The sequence below is a fragment of the Tripterygium wilfordii genome, chromosome 19 (genome assembly GCF_013401445.1).
Source record: "Tripterygium wilfordii isolate XIE 37 chromosome 19, ASM1340144v1, whole genome shotgun sequence".
NCBI lineage: Eukaryota > Viridiplantae > Streptophyta > Magnoliopsida > Celastrales > Celastraceae > Tripterygium > Tripterygium wilfordii.
Window position 1 is genome coordinate 14,690,367 of NC_052250.1, and position 19,756 is coordinate 14,710,122.

At 38.1% G+C, this 19,756-nt stretch overlaps 3 protein-coding genes across 7 annotated transcripts; 1 reads left to right on the forward strand and 2 right to left on the reverse strand.

The window, feature by feature from the left end:
* The first annotated feature begins 4,962 nt into the window (after positions 1 to 4,962).
* LOC119985909 (small heat shock protein, chloroplastic) lies at positions 4,963 to 6,043 on the forward strand. The gene is made up of 2 exons (XM_038830378.1): positions 4,963 to 5,290; positions 5,492 to 6,043. Exons 1-2 carry the CDS (start codon positions 5,032 to 5,034, stop codon positions 5,923 to 5,925), a joined length of 693 nt encoding a protein of 230 aa, XP_038686306.1. The 5' UTR covers positions 4,963 to 5,031; the 3' UTR covers positions 5,926 to 6,043.
* An 813-nt stretch (positions 6,044 to 6,856) lies between these two features.
* Positions 6,857 to 11,450, reverse strand: LOC119985908 (polyadenylate-binding protein-interacting protein 12-like). Its single transcript, XM_038830377.1, has 11 exons — positions 11,172 to 11,450; positions 10,486 to 11,068; positions 10,095 to 10,205; positions 9,954 to 9,998; positions 9,792 to 9,864; positions 9,584 to 9,696; positions 9,375 to 9,434; positions 9,201 to 9,248; positions 9,047 to 9,115; positions 7,270 to 7,331; positions 6,857 to 7,186 (listed from the first exon to the last, which is right to left on the reverse strand). Exons 2-11 carry the CDS (start codon positions 10,996 to 10,998, stop codon positions 7,126 to 7,128), a joined length of 1,155 nt encoding a protein of 384 aa, XP_038686305.1. The 5' UTR covers positions 10,999 to 11,068; positions 11,172 to 11,450; the 3' UTR covers positions 6,857 to 7,125.
* A 1,730-nt stretch (positions 11,451 to 13,180) lies between these two features.
* On the reverse strand, positions 13,181 to 19,228 carry LOC119985916 (serine/arginine-rich splicing factor SR34A). 5 transcript variants are annotated; one of them, XM_038830394.1, is made up of 14 exons: positions 19,071 to 19,227; positions 18,780 to 18,840; positions 16,852 to 16,962; positions 16,399 to 16,464; positions 16,238 to 16,312; positions 16,028 to 16,148; positions 15,826 to 15,872; positions 15,689 to 15,746; positions 14,918 to 14,967; positions 14,738 to 14,794; positions 14,414 to 14,484; positions 14,211 to 14,282; positions 14,068 to 14,104; positions 13,181 to 13,560 (listed from the first exon to the last, which is right to left on the reverse strand). In XM_038830394.1, exons 3-14 carry the CDS (start codon positions 16,936 to 16,938, stop codon positions 13,540 to 13,542), a joined length of 762 nt encoding a protein of 253 aa, XP_038686322.1. In that variant the 5' UTR covers positions 16,939 to 16,962; positions 18,780 to 18,840; positions 19,071 to 19,227; the 3' UTR covers positions 13,181 to 13,539. The 5 variants fall into 5 exon arrangements, with proteins under 5 accessions (XP_038686322.1, XP_038686324.1, XP_038686323.1 ...); XM_038830396.1 differs by lacking the exon at positions 18,780 to 18,840 and adding an exon at positions 17,104 to 17,379 and having other exon boundaries at positions 19,071 to 19,221; XM_038830395.1 differs by having other exon boundaries at positions 19,064 to 19,219.
* Positions 19,229 to 19,756: the final 528 nt, after the last annotated feature.

Consider the following 19,756-nt stretch of genomic DNA (forward strand, 5'->3'; position numbering starts at 1 on the left):
CAAAGTCCCTGGCAGAAGTCTATGAAAAGTGTAATGCAGCATTGGAAGAGCCTTCAAATTTCTCTAAGGCAGTTCAACATGAAGAATGGAGACTTGCAATGCAGGAGGAGCTTGAGGCAATCAACAGAAATAATACTTGGGAACTTGTGGCAAAGCCAGAGAATAGGAAGGTGATTGGGGTCAAATGGATATTCAGAACAAAACTGAATCCAGATGGCTCAGTATACAAGTATAAAGCAAGGCTTGTGGTGAAGGGATATTCTCAGCAAGCTGGAGTTGATTATGCTGATACATTTGCTCCAGTTGCAAGATTTGATACTGTTAGAATGTTGATTGCATTGGCAGCTTAGTTTGGCTGGAAAATATACCATTTGGATGTCAAATCTGCATTTCTAAATGGTGTATTGGAAGAAGAGATATTTGTTGATCAACCTGAAGGTTTTCAGATTGCTGAGAAAGAAAATATGGTTTACAGACTCAAGAAAGCCTTGTATGGCCTAAAGCAGGCTCCAAGGGCCTGGTATGGGAGAATTGATTCATTTCTTCTCCAGCAAGGGTTCAGAAGAAGTGAGAATGAACCTACTCTCTATTTGAAGTCTGGTAGTGAGTTCTTAATGGTGTCTCTCTATGTAGATGATTTTTTAGTGACTGGAAGCAATCTAAAATCTGTTGAGGAGTTTAAAAGTCAGATGGAGTATGAATTTGAAATGTCTGATCTTGGCTTGATGAATTACTTTCTTGGAATGGAAGTGCATCAGAGTGAGAAAGGCATTTTCCTTTCTCAAAGGAAATATGCCCTTGATTTGTTGAAAAAGTTCAAAATGGAGAAGTGTAAGTTAGTTGTGACTCCTCTGGTGTTAAATGAGAAATTATCTGTTGATGATGGAGAAGCCAGGGCAAATGCAAGTTCTTATAGGAGTTTGGTGGGTAGTTTGTTGTATTTAACAGCAACTAGACCTGATCTCATGTTTTCTACAAGTTTGCTTTCCAGATTTATGAGCAATCCAAGTCAGAAACACTATGGAGTTGCAAAAAGAGTGTTGAGATATTTGAGAGGCACATTTGATCATGGCATCTGGTATCTAAGAAGTGTAGGAGGAGTTCTAGAAGGTTATGTTGATAGTGATTGGGCTGGTAGCCTACCTGACTTCAAGAGCACTACTGGGTTTGTGTTTTCTTTTGGTTCAGGTGTTGTATCATGGAACTCCAAGAAGCAAGATGTGGTAGGACAGTCCACAACAGAAGCAGAATATGTGGCTACTGCAGCTGCTTCAAATCATTGTATATGGCTTAGGAAAACTCTTATTGATTTGGGGTTCTTATTGGAAGGAGCTACTGTCATTGGTTGTGATAACCAGTCTGCTATAGCCATAGCAAACAATCCTGTTCATTATGGCAGGACAAAGCATATGAATGTAAAGTTCCATTCTGTGAGAGAAGCGTAGAAAAATGGAGAGGTGAAGCTGGAATTCTGTAGGTCTGATGAAAATCTGGCAGACATATTTACTAAAGCCTTACCAAGGAGCAAATTTGAAGTGTTCAGATCAAAGCTGGGAATTTCTACACTTGAGCTCAAGGAGGAGAATGTTGAAATGAGTCAAGTATAGAAACAGTTTTTTATTGTACTGTGTTGACTAGGTTGGTTTGATTAGTTTAGTAAAATACTTTTCTGGTTGTGCCATATGATGTAATCCTTGAAAGGCTGTGATATAGCCACGTGTATGGCTTGATTATTGTATCTAGAAGTGTCTAGGTGTCTCAGTTCTCATTTTACAAAAACTCTCTACTTGTACTGTCAAGAGAACGAACCTCTCTGTAGAAGAAAAAGAAGATCTTTTTTGCTGAGTTTTATCTTGTCTTTGGCTGAGTGTCTGCAAGTTGAGTTCCTTACAGTTTTTATTCTACTTGGTTGCTGGTGGTTGCTGGTCTTGAAGTTGTTACAGTAAAGCTGTTACAGCAGGTTAGCTTGTAGTTTGTTCAACATTGGTAGTGTTTCTGGTCAGTAAACTCAAGTGCAGACCTTGCTATTTGTTGATCTCAGTTCTACTACTTGTCTTCATATTACAACAATTTGTCTCCGGAGATGTTATGTTTGAAGAAGCAACACCTTATTATACAAATTCTCAAGATGATTTAGAGGACATGTTTCCCTTGCCTGTATCCGAGATTATTTCTGAAGGGGTTCCTCTCAAGCCTAATACTGCTGAGTTTGTTCCACACCAGGCCAAGTATCCTCCAGATGTGCAGGCCGAAAATCCTCCAAATGGACAGGCTGAACTCCTTCCAGATGTGCAGGCTGAAAATATGGCTGAGAATCCTCCAGCTAGACAGCCCGAGAATCTCCAAGATGTGCATGTGCTTGCTTCCACTAATAATTCTGAGGTTTCACCGTCATTGGTTCGACGAATCCCACTTGAAACCGCGCGCGTTCCTCCAACAAAGCTTCAGGATTACGTCACTTTTTCTGCTTGTCATCCTCTCTCCAAGTATGTCATTTATCATCGTCTTTCCTCAGCTCATGTGGCATTTCTCACAGCTATCTCTACTGTTCATGAACCTAGGAATTTCAAGGAAGCAAATTCTCAGGAAATATGGCGACAAGCTATGAGTGAAGAGCTTCAAGCTCTGGCTGAAAATCAGACTTGGAGTGTTGTTAAACTTCCTCCTGGAAAACAACCAGTGGGGAGTTGCTGGGTATATAAAACTAAATTTCACTCGGATGGTACCATTGACAGGCATAAAGCTCGACTTGTGGCCCAGGGATTTACTCAAACCTTTGGTGTGGATTACAAAGAGACGTTTGCTCCTGTTGCTAAGATTTCATTCTCTCCCCTCCAAATCCCTCAATCCAAAGTTCCAACACACTCTAAGAGTCGTCTTGGCTCGTTTTCTGACATTGTTGCCTCTTACTAAAGCTTGCAACTTCACCAGCCCCTTCGCTCTAAGAGCTCTCCTAGCCTAAACACAACCATGCATTAGTTTCCAATCAGTCTTACTTAAACTTCAAATCAAGATCCGCAAAGGTCTATGAGGGCAACTTAAGTGTTCATACCTGATATCCTCTGAGTGCAGTCTGTATAATAATGACTGCAAAGTGTTGTTTAACAAAAGAAGAAAGCATGGCAAGCCGAGCTACTTCAGCAGCTGCTTTTGCTGTTGCAATGGCTGCCTGAGCTGCTGTTGTTGTGGCTATGGCCACTGCAATAGCATGTCTATCGTTAGCAGAAGTATCGTCAGCGTTAGATGTGCCTGGTTTGGTTGCTTCTTCGCAGTAGTGTTGTATAACTCTTTCCTGATGATTCGAAGGCTTCCTCAAAATCCATCTCCGTTTTCCTCTTTTCTGCAAAATACATGCTATGTTACTAATTTTGAGGATGAAAAAGAGAATGAAAATTTTCACCTTTTGGTCTTCTTCATGTTCATGATCTTCTCCCCTTCTGGTAACTCTTCTTCCCATTCTCCTTAGTGGGAGACCTGAAAACCCTCTTCACTGCAGTCAACCAAGAGCTTCCTCCAATCTTCCCCATGAAAGGCAGACTTAGATTAGCTACAAATATAGCAAAACACCTTTTAACAGAACAATAAGGGGGTTCATCCATGAATAAAGCCTTCTCATCTGGAGTGGTTGGTGATGAAAGCTAACAGGAAAATGATGGTGATCTGAATTAAAGTAATTGTGCAGTGCTAGTTCATGCAAGTGAGAACAGAACTTTGCTAATATATAAAGGAATTAAGAAATGGTGTTTTCTTGTGGCATGGAATTGAAGGACATAGTAGTGTAATGAATTGTTTGTGTTAGACAGTTGTTGGAGAAGGCATGAAAGAGTGAGTAGCCGTCGAAAATGCTGAAAGCTGTACATCTGAAAGAGAGAGATAATTAGTGATGCATGCTTTTACTGTTAATATTTCAGAGATCGAGTTTGAACTATGAAGTATTTTAAGGAACCATGTTTAGGTTTGGGATCTTTCAATGACAGTGGAACACGTAGGATTTTGGGTTTCTTTTTGGCAATCTGGAGCATTCTGATTGGGTTTTGAGAACTTGCACGTAATGGAAAGGAGTCAAAGCAAGTCTAGAAATTAAGACCTACAAATGCTTTGAAAGATTCGGGTTGTCCAATTTGTAGACCAGTGAACTTGTCTTTCTGCATGTATAATACCGTAACGTTTCATAGGATTCTCTCAATTTTGAAACTAGTGGTAGTGGAGAGTGGAGAGTGAATACTACTTATATAATATGCCGGATATTTAAATGAATATTTTAGGTGGAAGCATACTAGTATAGGCCTTCGGTTTCTCTAAATTCTCTCTCTCTTTTACTGTATGCGATGGATGTTTGAAGACTTCTGTTAATCTATATTTTTTTCTGATTAGTAAGATTGATTTATAAGTATGCATGTTCATGGGTTCAAAACAGAAAGGGAAGCAGGCCACGGGATCGTCAAGGTAAGCCAAAAACTTGCGCCAATTTGGCATCGTTGGTATTACAAGTTTATGTTAGAATATTGAGTCGACTGTCTATTATTTTGTATGTATCGTAGGATTCCTATAATTTGGCATTGATGATATTACAAGTTTGTGGGCTTTTGTTGATGATGTTCAAACGTGCACTCGAGACTCGAGTACGTAATTGATCATCACAATCCAAGAAGATTCGCGTTGCGGGTGATTTTGAATAGAGTTCAATAAACAGGGGCCTAATTCAGAAATCAAACAAAATGGGAGGGTTTAGTTCTAAGTATATCTACTTGAGCTTCAATAAGATGCAAAGTTTGGATGTTTCTCGAGAAAATGAGAAGTAGTACCAAACAGGAGAAGTCACTTTTGGCTCTGGGAAATTGCAAATGCCTCCAGGTGTAGCTGGGTCCAGAACTTTCATACTCAATCTCAAACCTTCAGGAGTCCTCTCCACTCTTCTCCTCTTCCCATCTGGCCATCTCTATATATAACTCACTCACTCACATTGATGCCTACAACTCAATCCACTCTAAGCTGATAGCAAACCAGCAATTGAACTACCACTCTCTAGCAATGGCTACAACAACGCTGTCATTGTCGTCCCCTTCAGCTCTTCTATCAAACAAGGCTAGTAGGACTTGGGCTAGTAAAGCCAATAATGTGCCATGCTCTGTGGCCTTCCCTTTCAGGCGGTCTCGGCTGCCGGTGGTGAGAGCTCAAGCCGGAGATGACAATAAAGACACTTCTGTGGATGTGCACGTCAAGCAAGGTAATCAAGGAACTGCTGTGGAGAGGCAGCCAGGGCGTTTGGTCGTGGACAACTCTCCCTTTGGTAAGTGTCATATTCTTGTCATATACACATGATTTTTAATAACATTTTTTTGCCCAACTGATGATTACGCACTCCGGATTTCATCAAAAATATAAAGATCCCAGCAGCTTGGTATCCCACCAGCTGCTGAGTATGGCGCATGAACTGAGCTCAGAGTTACACATTTGCATCTAAAATCTCGTACATATTGAACCGTTGTAGGCCTTCTAGACCCGATGTCTCCAATGAGGACAATGCGTCAAATGCTGCACACAATAGACCGTCTCTTCGATGACACTTTGACATTTTCTGGAAGGAGCAGAGCATCACCAGGAGGCGAAGTGCGGGCACCATGGGACATCAAGGATGAAGAGCAGGAGATCAAGATGCGATTCGACATGCCTGGACTTTCCAAGGAGGACGTGAAGGTGTCGGTGGAGGATGATGTGCTCGTAATCAAGGGAGCACACAAGAAAGAAGGAGGCAGAAATGAGGATTCATGGTCTAGTAGTTACAGCTCCTATGAGACACGCCTTAGGCTTCCGGATAACTGCGAGAAGGACAAGGTGAAAGCAGAGCTCAAGAATGGTGTCCTGTATATCTCTGTCCCCAAGACCAAAGTTGAACGCAAGGTCATTGATGTACAAATTCAGTGAAGGCGTAATGCTTCTGTCTTCTTGGTATCTGTCTTCTTTGCTTGTGTGTATGAGAAGTGTCATATTTATAATGAAGAAAGACCATCTTCTACCTTGAAATGACGCGACTATTGCTTTCTTTGTGTACTTTGTCCTTGGAATTACATTTTTCACGCATCAGGGATACAAATTAGAGACTCCCCTGCCCCTGGATTCTACATGGATTACTACCCATTCTATCCCCATAACCAGAATCGCCCTAATCACTCTCACAAAGTGACACAATACTCTTATTTCCCTTACCAAGTGCCTGCCCACCTCATCGGCCAATGTGGCCGGTGAGTCTCCAAACTTGTGTTTGATTTCCATGCTTATGTTTGTGTCGTTATTTAGTTGAAGAAGCAGACGGAGAATTATTTACACTAATCGTCAAATCAATAAAGTTTAGTTGGTCATTTAGTATGGTGATGATCTCTGATTCGTTCAGAAGATTAATTTCTTCTTTATACCAGACTGACTAGGTTTTTTTTTATGGTTACTTTTTCTTCCCATACATTTTTAGATCGATTTTGGCCTTCTCAAATTGTTTTTTTTTTTTCCTTCTAATTTCTGAGTCATAGTAGTGTCTGCAATAAATATGTACCTAACTATTTCAGTTTCCAAATATCAAAATCCAACATTTTTTACAACGAGAGTAAATCCTGATGCTCTATTCGTCTTGAAAGATTTTGCCAAACATCCATGAAATGACAGGAACTTGGGCATCGAATACAGAAAAAGAATGCTTTCAGTATACACCAACTTCGAAGAAAGAGATGATAACAAGCTCAAGAAAATTTATTTGCAAATGCTTGGAGTTATGGCTCAATTTTCTCATGAACAGCCGAACAGGGGAGGAGCCTGTAGATCTATTGGTCAGTTAACAAGAATCTATCCATGCAAGATCAAGAACGACAACAAAATCAATCGAAAAGATCTATGCAACCTGAAAACATCTTGAAAATTCAGTCATCATAGCCTCAAATTTCAATTTGCCTCTTTAAACTAAATAAACAGAGCACAATGTAACCTCCCATATGAAAAACAAGGATACTGGGCAGAGTGCAAAGACAAAGCAATGGGACATAAACGCCACAAGTACCTTTAAAAAAGTTTCTTTATCTATATATGTATAAATATATAATTCGGCAGTTGATCAGTCCAGGAGGCATGAGAGGAGATTCAGTGCATCGGAATGCGAGGAGGAGCACGAGGCCTCACTGGAGTCTTTGATGGGCTAACCCTGCATACAGATGTTACAAGTGTGTCACAGAGCTAAATACTATAAGTTCAATCGAAAAATAAATATATGAGCTGAGCACCAACCTTATGGGCAATGAACCCAGCATTGAACCACTGCAGTTAAGGGCTGCAATTGCACTTTCAGCCTGCACCAGACAAAATTCATTGTAGATTCATTTTTTTGATTGGACTTCATTGTAAATTTCGTCTCACTTATAGTACCAATTCACAACAATCAGTACATAAGACTCACAAAACAGGTATTCTAACTAGCAGAAACTTACCCAATATCATTCGCGTTTCATAAAGATTTGTTCTCTCCTAAAAAAATTCAGAGACTATATTAACATGTGAACTTGCAAGCTTTCACTGGCCAAGGAAGCCCAAGTGTTCCTTCCCTACAGCTCCCACAAGCTTCAATTTCACAGGCCAATAGGCGCCACATCAACTTTATCTAATCAGTCTTCTATCAACTACTCCACATGCCTTAATAATTGCTCAAGCAACTGGTAGTCAGACACATAATTGGTCTTGAAACTCGGACACACTGGAGTCTAAGAGAAGTGGTACCTTATGAATCTACTTGACATATGAAAGGAAGAGTCGGTTTCGTTCTAAGGACCTGACCTTTGTTAACATTCAAATTTCAAACAAAACCAAAAGACCCATCCTTTGGCAGAACACTCAATATCTACTCCTAATTTTGAATGGTCACTACATATCTCCTTTTATTCCATTATCAAATAGAAATGCTCTGCAACACCGCAACTTCTTTTTCACTATTTCAAATAATGCTCCTCTCCCTAATGGCAAATTGTATTCAATCAACTCCACCAACGAGGGACCCTACATGGTGAAATTGCGTAAAAAATCTTCCTATGCAAAATAAGAAATTGCAATTCAAAAACAAACCATGGTCTGAGGCCTCAAACTGCATATATGTAGGTACACTCACTTTCTAGTTGCTCATCTCCCATGTGTCAAGAATGTGGAAACCACAAACCATATCAAGAAATGGGAAAATGGAGAAGATGATGGGAGGAAAAAGGAAACAAAAGGGATGTCGTATACAACTGAAAGGGTTTTGAAATGGACTACTAGATATAAGTATATAACTAACAAACAAGAAGCTACGTAACATAAAGGGCCAGAAACAGTAGACAATCGAAGCAACACTTATCTTTCCGTCCTATATCACATCACTAAAGAGGTATCCACATTGAAAACAAGTTCTTCTACAATGATTCTGATTTCCCATATTCTTAACGACCAAAAGCCACTTAAAACATGCAAACACCTGTCAAGAAATGGAAATTGGCCTACTAAATTATCTAAATACAGTTAGAGAATCAATATATGTGATCATGATGACACATTTTAGAAGGGTGTTTATCGTTGAATATTTCAGAACAGTAATAATGTTGTGAGAAATGGGATATGGGTATTCATCAATGGGCTAAGACGCTAAAGAGTGCATAAAGATAATGATAAGACTCAGCATATAAGGTATACGGGTGTCAAAAACAACTGAGATATTATTGCATTGAGAACTAAAAACGAAAGTGTATTTAAGACTTAAGTTGCAAAATATTTTCCTAAAAACAAAAATCACAAGTAGCATTCTGCTTAATACTAATGTGTTGTGATTTTAACTGCAGGCAGAATTATGACGCAACAAAGTATCAACAACAAAATTTGACACAAGGCCCTTAGTAGTATAATGAGGGAATTTTCAGGTTGGAGATAGAAACACATCTGTTTCAAAAGGTTGCAAGGTTGGGTAAGAAGGTACACATCTGCACAACAAAAGATTCAAGTCTCTTAAATTCAAGACACAGATCAAGAACGAATGGACAATTACCACTACGAACTCAACAAAAGCAATACGAGTTGAATGATTATAGTCTCCAAGCAACCTCAATCGATGAACCTACAACAGGAAAAGTTGTATTTAGAAATAGTCCAAATTCAAGGACAAACGGCACAATTGGGCTTTTACACAAGCAGTCCCAAACCTCTCCACAAAGTGATTCAAAAAAGAGTTTGACATCTGCTTGTGTCACCTGCATCAATTAAAAATGTAAATCAGGAAAGACGTATCAGATGTTGCTCTTAATTGTATCCTAAATACCTTTTTTTGAACAACCAACTATTTTCAGCCAAGATATAATAAATTACTTCCAAATTACCTTCTTGTCAATATTTGCACAGTACACGGTTCTTGAGCACATCTCACGTTCATCTTCAGACTGTATACAATAAAACATTAGACACCAAAATGACAAAAGATTAAGATAAGCATGATCATGGCATTAACTCCGTTCCTAAGTACGACAAATCAGACACAGACATAGATGTTCAGCACAGCAAGGAACACCAATAAGGATATAGCCCTCACCCTTGGCAAAAATGTTGGGTTAACAGGAGCAATCGCAGTTTTGGAGGGCAGCACTCTCACTGGGTAGTATCCAAGCATGGTCCCAGACAAAGTTAAGGCAGCCCTTGCACCTTCTGGAACCACATTTTATTGCCACTCAACAGTATAAGCCACGTTCACTAATTTAATTTCATTTATATGATTAGTTTCACAACTGATCGATGTGTACCTTCATCAGTGAACTCAATGAAGGCAAAGCGAAGAACAGAATTAGGATCCCCACAGATACGACAATCAACGACCTTTGGCTCAAAACAAGGAAACACTCAGTAAACACAATACAATTGTTGGAAGAAAATGGGCATATATCAGCAGTAAAAAAATCAGATACCGGTCCACAGTTAAGGAAGAGACTTGCAAGATGCTCTTCAGTGACCTACACACGAAACACATTTAATGAATTGTCAGAACATCAACACCCAATCAACATCGGCGATAGAAAGAAACACATGAGCCAAATGTAGCTCCTTACCTGTTGATCGATGTCCGATACATATACGGTTCTCCTGATTACATCTTCCCGCTGTGCACTACTTGTTCTAGCATTCATCCTGCGCCTACCTTGACTATTGTAATTCCTCCTCTGACAAGAAATGAAAGGATACACCAAAATCAATAGCCAACACATAATGCTGTAAAGCTATAAGAAGAACAAACCTAGAGTCATAAACAGAAGCAAATAGAAAACCTATTCCCTACTAGATTTACTACTCGGTTTATGTCATCCAATTTGCAGAAACAAAGACAACAAAACATATGTCAATAATCTCAACCTCTGGATGTTAATTTTTAATCGTTTTCTCAGCAACAAAACACAGAGCATGAAAATTGCTAAAAACTTGCGAAATCAGAATCACACATACCCTTCTATTAGGGAGGCCATTGCTGCCACCAGTATTAGTCTGAACAACAAAATTGTTAGAATATCCAAAGCCAGTACCATCCGGATAGCGATGATTGTTTGCCAGCGAAGGGGGCACGAATTCTTGAGCCATGGGATTCAACTTTGACAAAATTTCAACCAAATCAGTCATACCGTCCTTAAAACTCTCGCCATCCCCATTATCCACCCCCTTCACACCATTAGCCCTCTGATTTGCAGACCCATGCCCGTTCTCCATCTGGGTCTTCTGGGTGCTGCCATTACTTGCTGTCACTGAGGCAGTGCTCTCTAGGTGATGCGAGTTCCCATTGGAATTCTGATCATTGTTTTGAGTGTGCAAGCTGGAGTCTTTGGTACTCTTGACCGAGGCATCGCTTTTGGGTCTTGGGTTTTCAAGATCGTTTGGTACATTTGAGTCCGATGATACTACAGTGTTGTCCAAATTCTGATTCGAGGACCCAATTTTGGCACCGGCATTTTCAGCAACCGCCATGATCAAACTCTCAGGAGATCGCCCTCCGCCTTCCTTCGCGCAGATTTCACCAGCCAAGTTTTTCACTTTTCTGGATTAAAAAAATTGACTAATCAAGTAATAATTTTTATAGAGAATACAAGACAGTAGAAGACCCAGATGAATAGAGTTTGTTGAATAGAAAAGGCATGTACCTCCCTTATCTTAAACTGTTTCCTCCATAAAATACAAAAGCCAAACCCAGCTCAGAATCCTCTGTGCGGGAATGCAGACAAGAGAGAAAATAAAAGATAAGAGCTGCAAATTGAGAGAAATGAGAAACAGTGGCCAAAGCGTTCTCTTCTTCTTTTCTTTTTCTTTTTCTTTCAATTAATTATGTATTTTCAGGATAAAAAGAGAGACTGGGAGTTCTTGTTTGAATCGTCCGTTTGTGGAGCAGTCCCTTTTTGGACCTTCTTCACTCACATTCTCCCAAAATGATGATACACGAAAGTAAGGCAGTAAGGCACACACCTTCCCATGACCATCCCTTATGTCATACAGTGCTTGCTTTTATTTCTTTGTAGAAATAATTAACCATGCTATCATGTGTCATCATTATACCATCTCCATCCACATCATGCATTTGTCATATGCTGCATGCCATGCTAATTAGATTTAGAGTTGAATTAAAACTAACCATATTTAAAAAAAAAAATTAAATTTTACTTTTTAAGAGTGGATCACTTGAACTGAAACCAAGCATATTAAAAAGGTTTTTTTTTGGAATTATAAAGTGTAATTTAACCTAAAATGGAGTTGCTTATAAAATTTGTTTTCTTTGTATAGATTGGTAAAAATATATATATATTTCATCCATCAATATAAATTATAATGCAATGCAACGAGATTGGTCGATCAATGAAGAAAATATAGCGGAATCAAGCTATCACATCATTATCATAGTGTAGTTTTACATTGTTTGTTGGGTGTGTTCATATTTGCTTTTTTTTTTCTCACTTATCATGAACCAATCTAGATTGAGATATGAATTTGAGTCATTAGACTAAATATTCAAAATTTAAAATAATACCAAATCTGTCATTATCTATTTTGAGAATGAAGGATATGGATTACTTATTACTTACCATGTGACATTGATTTTGAATTCAAAACCACTATATATATATATATATATATTTAGATTAATAGCGTTACTAAAGATGTTTCATAGACCAAAATCATTTATGATAATTTAAAATTAAGCATATCTATATTATTTATGCTTGAGTGCATGAGATAAACGCTAAACTATAAATTATCATTAATTCATTATTATGGAGTATTTTTCAGTGAAAATGTGAAATAGCAATGATTGATGATGCGTTAATTAAGTGATGATGAGGCATATGGGTGTTCCACGTGTACATGGGCAAATGATGAGTGGGTGTCATCATCCATCCGTAGCAGTGGACAAGACTCTCAAGATGATAAGTTGGGAGTTGGGCACTTGGACTTCCATGTGTCCTTCAGGGTTGGTGGCGAAGGGTCGCCGTGTTGCAACTTGCAAGGTGAAGCCAAGCCGTTCACTTCAAACGGCGCCGTAACATGAAATCACCGTGCTCAAAGTTGGATACTCCATTTGATTAGGATATACTATGAGAAAAAAGAAAAAAGTCAAGATGAACCATAATTAGACCGAAGAAAAGACAAACTTACATTTGAAAAAAAAATAAAATAAAATAAAAGCTCGTGTATTTCAATGAATTAATTTAGGGTGGGACCACTGGACCTGAATTTCAAGAAAAGTTGTGGGGATCAAGGGCATTGATATTGAGGTGGACCTTCCGCTTCCCACGTCTACTGGTTTTGATCATTTTAATTAACAAATGTTTAAATAATTTATAGGAGTAGCCAGCCTTTGTCCACGTAAATCACGTTTATCCTTAATTTCTCTCTTATAGGAATGGATTTGCTTGGAAAACGAATAGTAAGGTAGGCCTGGATGGAAACGAAACTAATTTTAAACCCTACCATAGGGATCAATGACAAATGATAAAAGACAAACGAGGAGGATGGTTTAGGTTACGTTAAATAAGTGCATCAATCAATCAAAGTAGTATGTATTACTATTACACAATGGACATCATTGTGCTTACTACTAAGTACTAACTACTCCCATCTCGTTTTTTCTCGAAAACTACCGACATTTGACATAAATGGGTCAGAAAACTATCCACATTTTAAACAGCTCGCCAACATTTTAAAAAAGAAAAACAAGAGGAAACAGTAACACAACACCACTCCAAATTCCAAATTCCAAATAAAAATTCTACTTTCAGAATCAGGATCAACACTCATCCTCCCTACAACGTTCACTTATAGGTCTCACATAAATTGCATGATAGATATGCTGAGTTTTCGAATCACTACTAGACCGCAAACACAACCATAAGCAACCAACAAATTCCCAACTTCGCATACAGATTATACTTCCATGGAGTACCACCCCCCTACAATTTATCCCTTCACAACTTCAATCGACCATTGTCATGAGGACTTCTGACTTTAGCTGCAAAGATATCAGCCACCACCCGATCGCACCTAAATATTGATATTAAAAATATATAATAAGTCTATATGTTAGCGAGTGAAAAAGGGGAAAGTGAAAGCAAAACCTTGTCAAACAAAGATGTTCCATCTTTTAACATAAACGTAGTTAACATATTAAACTTAAGCCCAAAAGATATAAACACTAAACTAACCTATTCCTCAAGCTTTTCATTTTTCTTCACCCTTGAATTTGTTTCAGCTTGTCTTTTTTTTTTTTTTTGCCAAGCCTCCATTTTGGGCTTTACGTTTTCACAATAATAAATATAGATTTAATTGTTAATTATCATAATGAAATACTGATCGTACATAGGGTTTTTACATCAATAATTTCCGGGAATTAAATTTTTTTATCACAAGGAAGACTGGAAGATGAAAAAAAAAAATCACATAAGACCTAACATTCTATAGATATGGTTAACTTCATATGCACAACAGTAGACAATGCAATGTTATACAGCCACGTCATATCCTCAAAATTAAACCAAGCGCGGCACTTACCTTGCGGGGAGATCCTGATATTGACCTTGTCCTTGATCTGCAAATTTAGTGCTTAAAAATATCAAACTATCATTCTTGAAGACATGGAAAATGGCAGAGAATACTTAAAAGAGAGACTAAGGGAGTGAACAAGCCTCAGTTACCTGGCTGATTTGACAGGTGAAGCAGATCTAGATTTAGAATCTGATCTAGATAAAGATCGTTCCAGAGACTTGCTGGCAAAAAAAAAAAACAATGCAATCAAATGGTTGAAAAAACATGACAAGTTGAGAACAGAGAAAAAAGGGAGGGGACCGGGGGGGGGGGGGGGGGGGGGGGGGGGGGGGGGGGGGGTTGGGGAATATACCTCCTTGGACTTCTGCTTCTGCTGCGGCTTCTACTTCTGCCTCTTAATGGACTGCTCTCATACTTCTTCACCTATCTCATTTAAAAGTAAAAACAGAGCCAAGAAGTTTTTCATGAGAACGTGAGTTGGGACGAAATATTATATCACATACAATTGTCTACATCATGTATACACACAACTTGCTCATGTTGTTCAGCAAAATCTTATTACAAAACAGGGAAAATGAAAAAGGGCACTCCAATGTGTCAAAATGCACTAGAATAGAGAACTATCCAAGATTGCAAGCAACAATATATCTACCGCAAAAGAGGAATAGATATATACTCTGATATAAGCTCTTGCCCATGGATTTTTAAATTCAGTATCATCAAGCTTCCGAATCTGTAAAAGAAAATGCCAGTCAGAGAACTGAGAATAAGGACTACAAACAGAGAATATAATCCTCCGACACCTGAGATAAGGTTTTGATTATAGCAAGATAACACTTTTCTGGAAGAAACATACAGCATATTTCATGTCGTCATAATTGGTGTAATCAACAACACCAAAGGCACCTGAAAATACAAAGCAAGGAAATGAAATTACTCGCTCAAAACTAGAATTCAAGGATAGCCAGCAGGTTTTGGTAGCATAGAAACAAAGGAATAAGTTTCACATTAAATCCACAAGCATCCTTACAGGCTATTACAATTTTCAACTAAAATAGCCAATATTTTCAGTGCAACACGAGAATAACAGGTCTCAATAATTTCCCAATTAGGAAAACAACTCCCATGCACAAGGCTCCCGTAGTGCGCGGAGTTAGGGGCATACAGGATGTACGTAGACCTTACTCCTCCGCATAATATGTGGAATTACAATTTTAAGGAATTCAACCTATGACCTCTAGATTGCACTCTTGCAACTCTACGACTTACCCAAGCCTGGATATTTCAATAATAAATTCAACTCATCCTGGTAAGACGGCCAGTCCCAAGCCCAACAATATCCGGGCTATAGTATTTGATGACAATGAACAACAAATTCTTTTATCAACTGCATTTGCAGCATCTTCACAATAACAAGAACAAAATTAACAACCTACCGTGTCAGGCTTAATAAACCTTTTTGGCACACCTCTCTGAGCAGTTCATAAACAAAAGCAGCAAACAAAAAGGCACAGCACATGCACTCATTCTTAGAATATCACCTTTTTAAGATTTGTTAACAAGAGGTTACAACTTACAAGTGATCATAAGAATTCTACACATTAAAACTCAAACAAATCGAACATACCATCACCATCACGGGAAATTTCAGCAAAACATACATCCCCTGCTTTTCGCATATGATCCTGAAATCCACGTCATATGGTTCAATAAAGAAAGGAAGACAAAATCTACTGGTTGTTTGCAATCAAAAAGTTTCCAAACCTTCAAATCCTGCCATGACGCAGAAGAAGGGAGCCCACGAACAACAACTGCCAGCGAAATTAAAATGTGTAACAATGTTCGAGATCATCCCAGGGGAAAAAAATAAAAAGAAAAAATTTCGGAGAAGGGTATATAATTCCACAAATAACATGTGAAATATCCTCATCTTCTTATTTATAACAAACACATGCACTAGACACACCTCGATATTCAGAATGACGAGAGATGCCAAACCGACCCCCACCCCCACCACCACCGCTGCTACTATAGCCTCCTCGACGATCACTAGAAGATTGGCCCCTGCCACCGTGGGCAAGTTCAACCTGCTCTAAGGATGAATATAGAAGAACGTTTAAACAAAAGCAACCAAATAACAGTCATACATATATATGATATGGAAACAACCAATTACCCTTAAACGACAGCCATCAAAGTCATAGCCATCACGACCCCTAATTGCATCCTCAGCATCCCGAGCATTCTCAAACTAGCAACCATACACAAAATTAGGACAGAGCAATGGTAGGAATTTCCATAATCTTAAGCTTGAAATGAGATGAAAAAAGTATGCACCTCTACAAAACAATAACATGGTGGACGAGGTGGAATCTTCAATTCAATATCCAAGATGCGGCCATACTAGAAAGAAAAAAATAATCATAAGAAAACATTCAGATACATTCACAGAAAAGATGATGCGGCAACTAAGCTATGCACATCCGTACTAAAAAAATTCATCACTGATAAATATATTTCGTGTCATTAACTGGATGCTATGAGCTCAGCTAGAATGAAATGCTAATAACAAAAAACAACATAACTTGTGAAGGGTCAACCACAGACCACAAAAAGGTGAAGATTAAATAGCAATAAAATTTTTGAAAACGTGAACATTTGTATCTTATACAAACAATGTGTATGAGCTTCAGCTTAAGGAAAGTATTAAAATACAGAACCATTTATCCAGAAAACTGTAAATTCAATCATAGATGAACATTGGCAGCACAAGAACATTTGAACCCACACCTTGTAGAACAGATCTTCAACTTCCCTCTCTCTAATATCCAAAGGCAGGTTGCCAACATAGATCGTGCGAGAAAAACGGCCACTCATCTTTTATGTCTGACAACAGTTTCACTGCATTGTAGGAAGAAATAAATACATAGGTATCAGGAGAATTTTTTCTTCTTTCAAATTAAACTAGCTCTATCCACCATGGATATCCAATTATCATCAGCATGTACTATATTGGTAACAAAAGCATGGCGAGACCAAAACCATGAAGCAAACCAAATGAGCAATCCTCCATGTGAGCTGTGCTCCACAAGCTCCATAGCTCATTTGCTCCAGGTTGTTCCAAAGCTATAATAAATTTGAAATTTAATTTGATCTCCTCATTCTTCTCAGAATTTGCAGACGTATAGATCTTCTGTGAATGAGCAAGAATCTCCATTTATAAAAAATAATACCCATAACTCCACCCTGTTTCTCCCACTCCCACTCTAAATCCCTATGTATGATTGCAAAGCTCATATTGATCCAAGCGCTTGTCATCTATAATAAAGAAAGCATTCATGTTATGAGATCAGTAAGATCGGCATATATTTACATTTACCTTATCAGCTCTCTCTTTAACAGAAATGAAGAAAAGAATCCTGGAAAATACATAATATATTCCCCAAACCCCCTGACTTTTTTATATAATGAAACTTCCTGTAAAGTCATCTCCAAGTAAAGAAAGGGCTACATATGCTTTAGACTTTCTTACTACACTAACTATTTATAAAAGAATCTTGATTATGTTAACATAAGTTGACTATTAGTCAAATAATCTTAATTGAAACTCCACTTTAAGTTTCTTTGTCTTAGTTTAGTTGGTTGATAAGGGTAAAAATCAAACCCACAAAAATAACCAAAATATGAGCTCCATCACTTTATAACATAAGCATATAACAGTTTTTGCTTCAATTGCTCAACTTTTATTCCTTTACTCATTTATTGAGATGGAGGATTTGAAGTTCAAACCTGCACTTAGTGCAAAGCGGTGAGTATCAATGCATAAGTGCTATTGATATTTAAGTTTCTCAACCTCGCAATAACGGACAACAACTCGAATCTTATTACAAGCAGATGGTAAAGAACAGCAAAGACATTAAAGCCTTAAAGGCTTTTGTGAACGAGCTTAAGAAATAATGCAACTTAATATAATATCCCTCCCCCACCCTGCCTATATCCATCCTAATCCAACTATAAGTGCAAAATTTTAATTATTTCCTCTTAGTTCATGGTCTAGTAGTAAATGGAAGGTGTGTATCCATCCCCACACAAAACCATACAAGTATCTAACAGCTGGTAATCCAACTGGTTATAGCTTACAAGTCAACAAATTAAAAATTGAGTTGAAAACCAATCTTTCTTCAAGTAAAATTCAAAAGGCTCAAAACTATGCATCCAACATAATATTCTTGTAAATTGTAATGTCTCAATTGGTCAAATACAAAGACGTAATCCCAACCCACTTTTATTCAGAAGGCAAGGCCAATAAAGAAGATAAAAGGCAGTAATGGTCAATATACCATGAACAGATCACAACAGCACAGCAAAAAATCACTGCAGGAAAGCAAAGAAATTTGCTCCTACGTCTGATTCACAGTTAAAGTATAATTCCTATGAGCGAAAGTATTAGGGAATTCTATTAATTAGATCAAATCCCCATTCCATCAAAAAATAGGTTATCTGCACGGGAAATTTGTGTTCTCTCAGATGACGGAAGCATTTCAAATCCATGAGTGATTTCACCGTGTAAAAACACAAAAGGCTCGGCAATTATATTTGGTTCACTCAATCCAGTGCAGACCCTTCCTGGCTGTCAACAATCATGGATCTCTGAGCCCTGTACCAGTAGTTTCACTACAATCTGGAAAAATCAAGATTTGTCAAGGGTGTCGTCTCACGTTTGCTTACTCTTGACAGGTAAAATAAACTTCAATCTGAAAGCCAATCTTCGCAGAACCTCTAGGAAACAAGATTAAAAAGAAGAAGAAAAAGGAATGTGAACATCTAAACTCAAGCCCCTTTCAAGCCTATCTAAACATTTGAAGGTAAAAATAGTACTTCAAAATATTCGTTCAGTTGGATTTTTCGGTATCAAATATAAGCGTAAGGTGCAGAACTCAATCAAGACCGATAAATAAAGATTCGATCAAGAAAGATAAGATCAGAGAGTTATTTTGGTTACATTGTACCGTATAGGGAGATAAAGCAGCGGCGGCGGCTGAGAAGTCCGTGCAGCTCGTGAGCGAAGACTGTCAGTCGGTGCCGGCGAGAATTCTAGGGTTTGTTTTCGTGTTGATACTGGGGATATTTAAGACTCGTGCGGGATTATGGCGTCGAGGGAAACTAAAAAGTTGGATAGTGGCATTGATTTTTAATGCCGTATGAAAAAAAAAAAAAAGGTTAATTATATTTTTCCTCACTAAAATATGTGCATCTTCACTTTTAATATTGAAATATTTTTTGTTACAAAGTGGTCATCCATAGATTTAAAATGAGATATTTAAGGGATTCAATCAGAGTTCCATAAATGTGACATTAAATTCGGTCAGGGGTTCCACTGACGTGGCATTAAGTTAAAGTTCATTGGTCAATACATTCTTGTGTGGAAAAAAAAATAAAAATAAATCATTACATATTGCTACAATAAATTTCTAAAATTCCCAACATACCGCTCCCCTTTTGTCATCTTCTTCCTCAGCGGACACCACTCCCTTCTTCAAAACCCCAACTCCCCCATCTCACCATTTTTGTTGTTTTGATTCCTATATTTTTACTTTTCTATTATATCTGTTCAAGAGCCTTAAAGACCCAATATTCAAGATTTTTCTATACGAGCCTCCATTGATGGGAATTTCACGATCTATTCAAGAGCTCT

Coding starts and splice junctions, on each gene's coding strand:
- LOC119985909 (XM_038830378.1), top strand. CDS start 5,032: ATGGCTACAACAACGCTGTCATTGTCGTCCCCTTCAGCTCTTCTATCA. Junction 5,291..5,491: donor CGTGGACAACTCTCCCTTTG/GTAAGTGTCATA, acceptor GAACCGTTGTAG/GCCTTCTAGACCCGATGTCT.
- LOC119985908 (XM_038830377.1), bottom strand. CDS start 10,998: ATGGCGGTTGCTGAAAATGCCGGTGCCAAAATTGGGTCCTCGAATCAG. Junction 10,206..10,485: donor ATGGCCTCCCTAATAGAAGG/GTATGTGTGATT, acceptor ATTTCTTGTCAG/AGGAGGAATTACAATAGTCA. Junction 9,249..9,374: donor GTGCAAATATTGACAAGAAG/GTAATTTGGAAG, acceptor TAATTGATGCAG/GTGACACAAGCAGATGTCAA.
- LOC119985916 (XM_038830392.1), bottom strand. CDS start 16,938: ATGAGTGGCCGTTTTTCTCGCACGATCTATGTTGGCAACCTGCCTTTG. Junction 16,313..16,398: donor CATGTTATTGTTTTGTAGAG/GTGCATACTTTT, acceptor TATGGTTGCTAG/TTTGAGAATGCTCGGGATGC. Junction 15,873..16,027: donor TCGTCATTCTGAATATCGAG/GTGTGTCTAGTG, acceptor TTTCGCTGGCAG/TTGTTGTTCGTGGGCTCCCT.